General features: G+C 36.9%; 2 protein-coding genes across 2 annotated transcripts in view; both read left to right on the top strand.

Moving 5' to 3' along the window:
• The window catches only part of LOC139120599 (nucleolysin TIAR-like), a 110,404-nt gene extending 101,872 nt beyond the window's left edge, over nt 1–8,532 (top strand). Inside the window, 7 exon segments of the mRNA XM_070685107.1 lie at nt 546–651; nt 820–912; nt 1,492–1,576; nt 2,077–2,147; nt 2,150–2,196; nt 3,115–3,278; nt 5,169–8,532. Of these exon segments, the coding sequence (XP_070541208.1) occupies nt 546–651; nt 820–912; nt 1,492–1,576; nt 2,077–2,147; nt 2,150–2,196; nt 3,115–3,278; nt 5,169–5,373 (771 nt within the window). The 3' untranslated portion in view covers nt 5,374–8,532.
• A 3,293-nt stretch (nt 8,533–11,825) lies between these two features.
• LOC139120600 (probable E3 ubiquitin-protein ligase HECTD2) overlaps nt 11,826–13,858 on the top strand; it is a 45,889-nt gene continuing 43,856 nt past the window's right edge. Inside the window, 1 exon segment of the mRNA XM_070685108.1 lies at nt 11,826–12,339. Within this exon segment, the coding sequence (XP_070541209.1) occupies nt 12,196–12,339 (144 nt within the window). The 5' untranslated portion in view covers nt 11,826–12,195.

Genomic DNA, 13,858 nt, shown 5'->3' on the forward strand with positions numbered 1-13,858 from the left:
GGACAATTTCTAAAAGCTAATCTATGAGGGTTTACCTCCTCAAATATGCAGATACTTCTTAAATGCAGTCTAATGTATCAGGTGGTTCTGAATTTTTTAGTGGGACTCTTCAAAGTATCTCCCAGCAGCTACATTGCAAAAAATAAAGTGGACAGATCAACAACAAATTGTTATCATGTTTAATATTAGTGAATGACTACAAGGTGTGCAATGGCACCATGCCAAATTTTAGTAGATTTTTACAATGCTGAGTAGTTGGGACTATAGAGGGCGCTGTGTAACACGTGTTTACAGATCTACAACCTGTTGTTCGTAGGTCTGTGTGACTATTACATTTCAACCCTATTATTACCAAATTTTCAATTCAATCCTGTATTTTATTTGGCCAAGCAAGGTCTCTTTCGGTGATATCAAGGGCTGATGGATTAAAGCATGGTAAACTTAATGACTTAATTTAATGAACGTTGCATATTTTCACTCATGGAAATTTGCAAGAAGTTGGATTTCAGAATAACTCACATTTTTTCATTACACTTCATTTACAGGAAGCAGAGAATGCAATTAAAGGGATGAGTGGGCAGTGGTTAGGGGGTAGAGCCATCCGTACTAATTGGGCTACACGAAAACCACCACCACCAAGACAAACTGAGCGTAAGTATTGTGGCTTACCGTGAATTTTTACCCTCAGTATTTCAAGTTTTTGAGTGCATAACATTTTAACTCTTTTAAATGACTTTAAAATGATCATAATCAGTATCATGGCAAAAGTAGAGTTTGAAACAGCATCACTCAGAAATGTATATTTTTCCATTTGCACAGCGGTGAAGCAGTGGACTTATGATGAAGTACTGAGCCAAGCTAATTACACAAATACAACAGTATACTGTGGAGGTGTGACTAGTGGCTTAACTGGTGAGTCCATTCTATATGTGTGATATGAAACCAATATTTGGACACCTCAAAGCATACTGTGAACATTTTATTTTATTCTTACCACAGATCATCACTCTCTTATAATGATCGATGACTCTAACGTTGCATTGCATCAGCAATCTGTGATGAAATGGATATAAGAAGCACCGTTATCAGTTAGATATTGTCTGATTGTGTTAAATTTTTGCAGTTTAATGTAAAAATTTGTTTACAGCAGAGGCAAATCAGAAATGATATGGTTCAGGTTTATGACTATCTCCGAAAAGATCACAGATGTCATACCACATGGAAAAATATTTGTTTTTGAAAGATAACTGGTGAATAGAAGCAAAGTGGAATTTCATTAAGAAAGGAAACTGGCCTGCTTGTTGAAGTTCTGTAAAAACATTGAGAGATTGTCAACTTTCAGTTAATTTAATGCACATTTTACTTGCATAAATACATTGAAATGCATGCAGAGACTTTATAATTGCATTTTATGACATGATTGACACACTGAAACTCCTATGTATTCTTTTCTCTCTGACTCACTGAATCTTCTGTATCTCTTGGCAACAGAGGCAAAGATGAGAGAGGTTTTCAGCACATATGGATTAATCCAAGAAGTCAGAGTGTTCCCAGACAAAGGATATGCCTTTATACGGTTAGTATTCTGTTTTCTTAATCTTCTTCCTTCCAGTCTGGTATTTTCTGGTATTTTCCTGTTACCCCTTACAAACCTTGTGCAATCCTTTACAACAACTATTGAGGAGTCATTGAATCTGAAACAAGAACCATTGATTAAATCTCTCGTCAAACGGATCAACTGCAGGATTTTGTGTTTGTCTCTTAATAACATCAAGGTCAAGTTCAAAATATTCACCACTGTTAACCAGAAGACATGCATCGGGTGATTTCATTGCCAAAAGAAATCTGTTGACTGTCATTTTAAGTCACTGCCTTGGTTGCACCATTCTTCATGTACTTTGCACTCAGATCCAAACTTAATCAGTTTTAGCAGTATTGTATTTCGACATAAACATTTTTGTAGCAATCATTTTGATAATATCTCCATTGAACATTTGAGAACATCACAATATTGGGAAGGGAACATTTTGTTGCATGCACCCGGCACTCATTTGCCCTTAATTTGTTTGTTTTCAGCTTCTCAACTCATGAGAGCGCAGCCCATGCCATTGTCAATATTCACGGAACACAAATCAATTGCCACTCTGTGAATGTTCATGGGGGAAGGAGTCGTCGGATCCCCTCTATCAAGCCCAGGTAAGAATACAGAAAAATCAGAGAATGGTGTGTTTATCTTGACAGTGCTGTTTGAAGTCTAAATGTAGTGCATGCAAACATCTGTGTCAGTCTTTACCATAATATGCCTCAATGCATCACTCTGTTATCTTCCTTCCTAGACAGAGTCATCACTTTTGGATATCTCTGTCCGTTCTGACTCTCATGATCCCATGCATGTAGCAACCCATGTCTCGTCTGTTGTTTGTCCATAAACACATTCCCTGGCTATCTTGGAGTCAATCTATATCACGCACCATGCTCATCTTTGTCACTTTTGTTTAGACATGCATCTGACAAAATCTCACTTGTTTGTCATTGTGACAACATGCACCTATCTTGTACTTTCATATCTGTTTGTCTTCCGCTGGCTCTCTCTTAATTTCTGTGTACTCAAGGCTGACCCTGGCGTCATGATTTTCCTCAGTGGGTGTTCTCTTTTTAAAGTCCTCCATCTTTCTACCTGTGTTCATTTGCCTGCTCTTATGTCTGTGCCGTCTGTGATGTGTGTGTTTTCATTCATTCCTCTCGCCATGGCCTTAACCAAAAACAGCATGAAAATATTGCTTAAAACAAAACAAAACAAATTCTTAAAGCAAAACAAAATAAATTAAGTTTACAAGGTGAACTGAACTCACTTTAGTCTTGCATGTAGATTTAGTCTCCTGGCTTACTAGCAGTGTCAAAAATTTGGAAATTGAATGTCGCAAAGAAATATTGCCCTTTACGTGAACTGAAGCCAATGAGTATTTGGAGTTGCTAACCCAGACAGTTGAAGAACATGTAGGAAAGTGGTGAAAGGAATGAATACGACTTGCAATATTCCACCTGATAATGTCACATTTTGAGTTACCCAAGACACTGACAAGCTTTTCTTTGTTTTCACCCCCTCTTTAATAGCAGCAACAAAATACGTATAATCCCTATTACAATTACCAGCAGGGTCAGTGGAACCAATACTACCCGTATGCCCAGCAACAACAACAGATTCAACAACAGCAGTATGTGGCTGGAGCTGCAGCCGTTCCTCAGCAGAGTTACAACTACTATCCTCCCTATCAGGGGTGAGTCTATTTTAACCTGTGAACTCTGAGTGACCTGTGAACTTTGTATTTTGACCTATAACTCTGAGTGACCCATGCACTTTGTATTTCCTTATTGTATGCTTCTCGAATTAAAATTTGACATAATTATACCGTAGACTCAAGAAAATTCTCCTGAGTGCATATTCTATGTACTGGTATAGAGCTGTTGCAGTGAAATATCTAGAAATTTCTGAATCAGCTCAAAAAGTCCAGAAATCTTGTTAGATAGGAGTACAGTGATTTTATGTAATAAAAACCTATACGGAAGTAGCAGTCATTTTCTGTTACAGAAATGTTCAGTCTACAATATGTTTCTAAAGATATTAGTCAGACCGGCGTTTAGTATTATTGATTAATGATGAATTTCAAAAGATTGTCCTTCATCAGTGTTTGTTCAAAAGTCTTATAGTTTCTTTTACCCTTTCCAGTATGAACAAACATTGTCTTTGGGTTGAATCTGTGTTCTGAACCTTTATCTAAAAGACTGCATACTATGTTCAAAGAAAAGGCTCCAACAGTGAGACAACATCGACGGTCACTAAAATCTAAAAATTGAAGACATCTGTGAAATGTTTTCATCAAACTCAAATGCCAAACTTATGCCAGCTTATGCCTTTGACAACTCAATAAGATATATTACACACGAATTCTGTGCCTTTCCAATGTCTTCATGAATTTGGCGAACTATTCTCAATCAGCTATGTAAACATTGTATAACATTCATTCACATGCAGTCATTTTCAGAAATATTCCAATATCTTGACCATCCACGTGTGTGAGAGAGCGTTGGTTCTGTAATGTAATGATGTATCACATTGAAATCCCCCACCTCCATCCGTAGCACTTATTTTGCATATACTAAATTTTTAGCCCATAGAAAAGACAAAAACCCTGTCCAATAATACCAGACAAATGTACAAACACCTGCCTGTCATGTTGTTTACATTTTCACACATGGCAGAATTCCGAGGATTTCAGTTATTTCCTCATCTCCAAAGTTGCAGCTGTTTGTTAAAAAGATTGACAACCTCATAGCATAGGAAAGTAAATGTGATTGAATAGTTCACAAAATGATGAAGTTTTCCAGAGAATGGTCAGAAGTTGGTAGGGAGCCCTCTATGGCAAAGAAGTGAGATTCTTCTTGACAGTTGGGACATCCCATATGAACAGTGTGTGATGAATTTTCTGGTCAAATATTTATTCTTGTGTGTTCCATTGACACAAAATACAGTAGTCATGCATGAATTCATATTCCTTTGCTCACTTTTATAGCCATAAATCTAATCGCAACAAGGGAAAAGTGGTTTGTGTAGAAAAATTTCCACTGTTAAATAAAAATTGTGACTAAAATATAGGTGACGCAGTGTAGCAGGAAAGGCATAATTACAAAACTAAGAAAGAAAGCAAAAAAGTAATATCAGGGTAATTTGGTTCACTTTTCGCATGTCGAGTCTGTTCAATACAGTAACTGCCACAATAATTTTATAAGTTTTTACTGGTAGTAGTTATGTCCTTCCAAAGTGCTCAGATGAGCTGTCAGGATAGGGAAGTCTTCATGCAAATTGGATGACCATGTGAGGGCGCCAGACTTTCCTCTAGACTGTTTGCATTTACACACTTTAACAAGTACACACTTGATCTGGCAACACGCCCCATTCCTTGGAAAGGAACTTCTTTAAGTCTTCCAATTTTCCATTTAGGCATAGATAATCCATTAAAAGATAAAACAATCACTAGTTTTGTAGACAGCCACAGATATATTTTACGCCAAGAAATGTCCTTTGTCAGGGTGTACAGTACCCAGGACTCAGTGTTGTATTACGACTCTAAGTAAATGCATGTATCTTTTTGTACTGTCCCTCCATACAGACATACCAACATGATGGTTGGGTATAACATGCAAGGATACGGAACACAGCCAGGTCAGCCAGCTGCACTAACTGGCCAGAGTTACACAACTAGTCAGCAACAGCCAATCAACCAAGTGATGCAGCCCAGCAACCCAGGTGGACTTTTACCGACTCCGGCTACGCAACCAAGTTTCATGCAACCACAGGGCTACCCAGCTCAGTAAAACTGGCTTTTAACCGGAGCATCATGACATCACAAAAAAAATCACATCAAATATGTGACATCACGTCAACTTAAAATAATGACATCATCATGACTTGTGCAATCATGGTCTATTTGGTGATAACATACACACTGGAAAACTATGAACAGTGTTTATTACATTTTATTTTTTCAGAAAATACTTTAAATCCCCAAAGGGGCAAAATCCTCATTATCTGAAGATTTCTTCAAAAACGTTTGTAAAAACTTGTTGTTTTATAACTAACTGTAAGACAGGTTGCTTTTTCATGGTGATGTCAGTGTTTAGTTGGACAGTCTGTAATAGTAAAAACTGGTTCTTTGAGTACAGCCTAAATAAACAAACAAACAAACAAACAAACCAAGAGAACCAGAGAAATCCATGTCAGGTCCCACACAAGAGCAAATATACATAAGGCTGCATATTGGTGAATTACTGGTATTTTCCCTTCGACCTGTGACAAGCCCTCTGATTGGCCATTGTATAGGTAACAAATCTGCTGGGTGGCTAGCTTTCATTTGATTGTTTATTCAAACCTGTCATATTTTATAGAATAGTTGAGGGTGCCATCCTGGTGATGTGACCCTGTTGTACAGGATTTCTAACAGAACCAAAGCAGATATTTAAGAACAATTATGTCATCACAGTAAACATGTTTTTTTTAAAAAACATATTGTCATGCTTAATTATAAGTATAAAATATTTTCTGACTACTAGCAAAATGCTGCCAGCCAGAGGGTGTGCCACTCAAAATTAAAAAAATAATAAAATTATTTCTGTAAAAAGGAATTTTAATATGGCCTTCAGTGGCCTCATTGTGTAAAGATCTTAAGTTCTGTAGTTGAGAGTTCTTTGTGTAGATTAAGTAAATGTGTAAGAATATAAGTAACTATGGTGCCCTTAATGTGAAAAAAAAGTAGCTAGAGGTCTAGATGTGTGTGTCGCTTTTCTAAACTGTATAGACAAGAAGGAAAACACAGCAAAATTGTACTGGTCTTGTTTTAAGTGAAGGAGAGAGAGGGTGAGAGAGAGAAACAGTGAGTTGTTGGTGCAGGCATGGTGTAGGTGTGCCTGTGTGTGATGTGTAAATGTATTTCAGTAAGCAAGCGTTGATTCAGTTTATCAAGAAAACAAATGTACTCTCCTTTTAATATCCCCTTTCCTTCCCCTGTGAATTCAGAATAAAAAATTCAGTCATGTTTGCATTGAACTTCTAAAGTCTATGAAACGTATCATCCCTTTCTTTGTTGTCAAATAGAATGAACCCAACCCGATCCAGGGCACGTGACTGTACCAAACTAGCTAGGATGGGGGTGATACCATTAGAAACCTGTTTACTTAATCTTGAATAGTTTCATACAAGCAAGCTTTCCAGAAGCTGAAACAAAGATGTATTAAAATCATTTATTTTTGTTTTTTGCCAAATATTTTGTAGTAGTATGATAAGAAAAAAACTGGCCTGTGAAACTCTTGCAGAGAATGTCCAGTAAATGAGTATGATGTGTGAAACGTCCAATTAGATTTTTTTCTAGTTTTTTTTTCTCTCTGTCATGATAACTCCAAAGTCTCAGGCAACGAAAGAAGAAAAATTCTAGTCTGTGTTGTGCGTGAAACAGTTGGATCTTGTAAAGTCTTGTGTCATCCATTGCATTGTCTGTACAACAAACATTTAAAAAAAAAATCTCTTTATGGAAAAAAGATAGTTCTATTTTGTCTATAATGTTGATTATTTGTGTATACTTGCCAATCTTGTGAAATTCAAACTTTTTGAGAACAAGAAAAACATTCTAAAATTGTACAGACGGAGAAAATAGCTCAGACGTTTTTTCCTAGACAAAAACGCATTTTTTAGAATCTTGGGTGTCGGAGCAGCTGTTTTGTCACGGTTTATTTTTGCACTTTTATGGACAATGCAAGGGATAAACATTGGACTGAAGGAGAAACGAAGTACTGGTATAAAGCTTTATCACTGTCAACTTCTTCATCCGTTTACTTGTGATAGGTCACCTCAATTTGGTCACGTTTTGATGGGCTCTGTGTTTTGCAGGTTAATAGAAAGAGAGAGCGAAAAAAGCCAACTACCATAAAACTGAGGAATGGCTGTGTCGGCTTGCATGAGTGACTGACTGTTTACGGTCAAGATAATCATTTTTTCATGACTGTTTTCTCTTTGCCTCTTGAAGCCATGTTCTTCAATGCATAGCACAGGCATAATTTTTTTTCACTGGCTGTTGTTTTTTTGTCAGACAACAGTGTCACATTTTATAAGAGAAAAAAAAAGAGAATTGAATGGTTTTTGCTCTTTTGTCAGTTTACATCATGAATTTGTCGTAGAATTTTAATCCGTGTAACAGATTGGCAACAAGTGTATGTTTTCACTCTTTTGAGCTTTTGCCTCGTACTGTATTTATGTGAGAGATGAAAAAAAAGTACTTGTGAATTTTGAGTTAGCTGAAACCTTGTAAAAATTATGATCTGGAATTTCATGTCTTTGTAATTTGTACAGAAAGAAAATTGAGCATTTTGATATACACAACATATACCTGTGTAAAACCGTATATTTGACCGATTTGTGCTTTTTACAGGAGATCACATGACTGTCACATGACCTACAACTTTGCTGATATGTGTCAACATGGAAAGAAACACTAGTATATCCAACAATTTCTGTCTGAATATGAAGACAAAAAAATTTTTTTGGAGAGCGAGAGTTGAATGTGTGAGTGAAAGAGGACATTGCTTACAAAGATAGTTAGGTAAATTAATATGCATTGAGTGTGCTTTTGTGATGGTATAGTTTTAAGTAGCCGTAGAAATTAACAAAAAAGAACTTTAACAATTTGCAGTAAATAAGGCTGATATAGGAAAAAAAAAACAATCTGTAGAAAGTAAATTATGATTCCACTTTGACGGGAGAGTTGTAGAAACAGTAGTTTAGTCAGTAGAACATTAAAGAGAAAATGAAATGTTTTAGATAGTGTTGGTTGAGTTCGTAGTTTGTTGTATGTAACTGACAAAACCAGTTGCCATGGCAACGAAGCTCTTCTTTGGGGAAAAAAGTATTGTATTCATCAAAATTTGACACCTGGTTTTGCAGATGAAGAGGAAAAAAGCAAATAAAAATATAATTTGTAAATTGTTTGTGACGGTGTGGTGTGTTTATGATTAACATTTTCCCATTTTGCTAGGGTTACTGTCACCTCACAAGTTTCTCTCACATGTAACATGTGTAATGCAAGACTATACTCTCCCTCAGGTACTGTGGATAATTGAAATATATGCATGGCAAACGGAATTCATTGCATTTTGCCTCAAAGGCCCTCCCTTAAATGGCAGTTTGGAAGTACAAAAATGCGACAGTGAATTACTATTTCAACTTGCTCCAAATACGATTAATTGGTGAAATAAGTTGTTAATAATCAAAATTCCTGACGTCTTTTTAAACATAAAACCTTACAAAACAAAATTTGAACAGTGATTGGGTGTTACACATATCTGTGGTTTCGACAGTGAAACTATGGTAAAGTGGTAGACTTGTGCAGGATAATCAATCAAAGTAGTGCAAAATGCATTCCTCCCCCCCCCCCCCCCCCCCCCCCCCCCCCAGAGCAGAACAAAATGCAATAAGGTTTGTCATGCGCTGCATAATTACCTATGGTCCCTTAATGAGGTGCATTAGTTAAGCTAACCCTCTTTAAACTTTGTCCTTTCCTTTACATATTTTGGAGTACAATGCATATAGTCTATGTCAGTCTGTCCTCCACCTCAACTAAATTGCGACTTTTCACGGTCAAGTGAAGTTAATTTATTAGTTGCTGCTAGTGTATCAACGCAAAATCTGCAAACATTACTTCCTATCTTTCTGTGGTTATCAAATATTTGCCAATCAGAAATGTGCCGTCAGTTGGCTCAGTGAGTTGGTCATCTGTGTACCATTGTCAGCTTTTTGCATGAAGGTAGAATGCACCTCGGGGACAGATGTTCGGACTCTCAAACTTTTACAATTTTTTTCTGATCTGCCACTTGTGGGGGTTTGTTTTGAAGCTCTTGGTATAAGAAAACTTTTCACTTGATTATTTTTTTGAAAATCGAAAATTTTATTTTTCTCCATAGAGGTAAGACAGGGATGGCGGTCATTTTGAATTTCAAATATCAGTAAATCTTGGGTAATTAGTTTCTCTGGTACCAAAAATTACACGTTGACCCCTGATTTTTATTCTTGATTTTGAAAGAGAATGGTTGACATATTCCTTGAGGAAAGTTTGAGCAAAAGTTTGCCAGTAAAGAAAGCAGAGCATTGTGGGAGTGAAGACCAATAGGAAATATCACTGGAGGAAAGAGAAAGCACAGCCAAAAAAATGAATTCATACAGAAATATGTTATGATCAGGCTTCATTTCAACATATTTATTTTCATAACAATGCATACAAGAGAAAAAAAAAACATTCCATAGAACTGATCAAAAAAGCTGTTTGGATCCTAAAAGTATTTCTGGAATGGCGATCATATCGGTAACCAAAACTCCATCTTTTGTGGAATCAATTGTAACATGTTTGTGGAAACAGTTTCAATTTTTTTAGCCATGTTGATGTGTACAGACATCTGGAAGAAAGTATTTTGAAATACAAGATGGGTAATTCTAGCAGTTGTGGACATTGATGTTAGAGCCCTGATGTTTGACAGTTGGTGTAGTAAAATAAAAACAAATTCATATAGGAAGGTGAGAATCAGTGGCCTATAGACTGACTCAAGCATTGAGAAATATTATTTTGGAACAGACAATTGCTGCACCATGCCATGCATTTTCTAAACAAGGGGATCATATTGCCACTTGGTCAGTTCTGTCTTAGTATTCTACTCCTACATTCAACTGAAAGAGTATATGGAATTCCCACTCATTTACACCCAACTGGAACTTAAAGAGACACTTCACTAAAACATCTACTGCTGAAACCCTTCCTTTCCAGAGAGCAACATATCAAGCATCATATCCATCCAGTACTCTAGCTGTGACAAGCAAGTAATGTCAGAAGCAACTCAGACACAGCTGTAATTTTTCCAACTAAAATTTTAGTGCAACATTTTACCAATTTTTACGAAATTTTTTGTAATGGCCATCACATTTCATTTGCTGCAGTTCTTTATCAAAATTTTGGCAAAATTCTAAAAAAAATGTGACGGGTATATTTTATAAAGGTGACAAAAATTTACTTTGGCACTGAGAGGGTTAAACTAATCATTATTAAACCAGGTATTTGTCTATCTAGTCATCTACCTTGTGCTGAAATTTTGAAGTTTAATATAGTACGTTGATCATGCAGGATGCTGTCAGGAAAACACGCTTACTGAGTACTGGTTGAGTAATATTTTATTTGACCAAGGATTCAATAAATTCAGCATTTGAAAAATATTTTCAAGAACCTGATGAATTATAGCAAAGGAAGAGTGGAGAAATGAAAAAATTAATGATTGAAGTCTTTCATGATACTTTGAATGTTCAATGCTCCCCTTTATTATATTTATAGAGGTAAATATTTATCGCAAAAAAATATTCAATGCAATGACATTTCTGAATAAATATTATTTGTGCACTAGTTCCACGGCTCACACTCAACTACACTTCTTATTTGCCAAATATGAGGGCAAGGATTTTCCAATTTATCATCCAATACGCAGAGACATCATAAAGAAAGCTTGGCAGGAGAAGGTAAAAATTGTTCATGTGAGTCTATTATATAAAATAGAGCATGGTGTAGACTTGTTAGATTCCAATATTACTCATCAGGGTCAGGGAATTTTTGGCAATATCTCATTCCAGGGATGAAAATCGCTTTTAATTTTTGTCATTTTGAGTGATATAATCAATGACAACAAAAATATAGAGATCCTAATAGTATACTAGATTCGCATAAAAGGAATTTTCACACATCACAATTTTATGTGGCGAATTTACCTAGCAACTCTTGCTCACAGTTCTGTAGAGTGTCCAAGTAAAGGACAACCTAAAGAGAAGCTGCAGTACGGTAAAGTATAAGAGTAAAGAGTAACCTAAAAGAAAGCTGGCCAAGGCCGAACACAGACGTCTAAGGACGACTCACAGTCTCTCTATCCACGGTCGGTGGATAGAGGGACTATGGACGACGATTACGCTCTGTTGAAGGGACTGCAACCACATTTCCTGCACAGCACGCCTAGAATTACCGAACTGTGAGTAGTGAACGCCAATCTAGTGGTCGGCAACTTCCGTGAAAAATTTCTAAGGCGTCCCGTTGCTATGGTTACCGACATTGCGATGGCAACGAAGTAACTTTTTTTCAAAAGAATGTGGCGCCCTCCCTTACCTGTCCCGTTGATGTGGATGAAGACCGTGGGTCGTCGGCAGTGCCATCTCCCCTTTGAATCGAAATATTGACTTGGTTTAATTTTCAATATTTATTTAGTTCTGGCGTTTTGCAGCTAATAAGTCTCCGTCATCACGACGATCGATACGCGTGAATGAAAAAAGAGGAGCTTGACGATTAATTATTAATGAGCTGTGAACTGCGGCTGGCTTAGTAGCTCAGTTTCACCGCTGACATCGATCAAAATGGCGTCGTAGCTTGCGCTGACAGAATCACAAACCACGCTGCAGATCTTGCATGTTCAATGCCAAATCATGCAATTATAGGAGGTGATATGGGCCACCAGTGTGGCGATGGCATACCCAGTTACTGATATATCGTGTTCACTGTGCGGCACTCCGATTACGCCCGGCACGTTTCCAATACTCAGGCCCAAGTGCACTGTCCCAACTGCGGAACCAGCATGATGGCGTCGAACACGGTTGCAGCTGCGGGACCAAGCAGGCCCAGACCCGCCGGGAGGAGAGTCAATGTACCCGGAACTGCAGTGGACAGCCTCAGTGGCAATTCATCGGACCACCTACCGCCTCTTGACACCAGCAAAAATGTAAGTATTCAGTTATATTTGAAAGCCCAATAGTCGTTTTGGGTATGAATGTCACTTGTCAGGGAGCGAACTCCCGCTGGGAATCAATGATTTCGCTTGTTATGAAACAGTATAAAACCAGTATGATCATTCATCGTACTGTGCCCCGTGCGAAAAAGTGTCACAGTAAAAGCCGTGAAAAAGAGCATCTTTTAATATTTGTAGCTAAGACTATCTAAGAAAATGCACTGAATGTGGTAATATACTTATATAAAGCGAATAGTCTTCTTGTGCTTTTTAGCCATTGATAGTATACCTTTATTAATTATTTAGCGAACATCGATGAAACACCTCGTCTTGACAATCATTGAGGTAAAATTGCCTCAATGTTGTTATGTACATTCGAAAATGTCCCCCAGCGTGTTTTAAAATGCAGTTTTAATATTGCAAAAGTTACAAACTATTAGTTTATTAAACTGTGTATACAGAGAAGTCTTTGAAGCTTCTTTTGTGCACTCCCTTTTCCAAAAGCGCACTCCAGTCAGTACGTAAGCAATGCCAAAATTCAACTTGCAATGAACGAAAAAAGTCTAAAGTTCTCTGACTATTGGTAGTGTTTTTAATGCGCTGCCTCCTGTTTCTGTGAAATTTTAATGAACTCCATGAATTACGATTTTTTAAAGGGATACACTAGTTCCTTCAATCTGCAAACGTTTGTCCTTTTTAGCAAATGTGACATTTGGTGGGCTTACATGTAAATCGCAATTTGACATTGGCAGTACGTTTCTTTAAGAAGAAAAATGTAGTGCCCAGTTCATTAAACTGTAAGTTTTGGGGAAAATTTCGTTTGTGGTATTTTACTAATTTTCAGAAGCGAAATGTAATTGTTCCACATGTATATGCAAACTGTTGTGACATTGGACAATTTAACCAAAATTTTTCACTTTTTTTCGTGGACGTACAACACATGAAACACATAAACAGTAAGACTGAGCAAAGTTCCCAAACCCACCTACACTGCCTCGAGAGGCATATCGTACAAAACGCACATGCATTTTCTTATCATATTTTGTATGAAAAATTGTGTTTGAGTGAAATATTGAAATAGGAAATACCATGATTGCCACTGAAACCATACAATGTAATCCTCCTTTTGCAGAGCAGAATTATTCTCATCTCAGTCAAATACAACAAACTTCAAGTTCAAAAAACTTGAAGTGAAATTATTGATATAGCAAAGTAAATTAAAGTTGTTGGAGATACTGTAGTTTTGGTCATAAGTTCTGTCAATATATAGCTTTATGTGTACAAGTACTTCTAACAAAACCTGATGAGGTGCAATGTATTAAACTTTGGAGATTTTGCGGGCATTTTTGTCAGATTTTACTGAAAACATTATCACTGTATGGACTGGAGTATAATGTGATAGTGGTATACCATAATACATGTAGCTGTTCATTAAAACGTGTGTTTGGGTATCAGTTTCATACAAAAGTCACAGACCTATTGCTTCTAGCATTCAAGTCTGAGAGAAATTGAA

Source organism: Ptychodera flava, chromosome 20, assembly GCF_041260155.1.
Source record: "Ptychodera flava strain L36383 chromosome 20, AS_Pfla_20210202, whole genome shotgun sequence".
In the NCBI taxonomy this organism is placed as follows: Eukaryota; Metazoa; Hemichordata; class Enteropneusta; family Ptychoderidae; genus Ptychodera; species Ptychodera flava.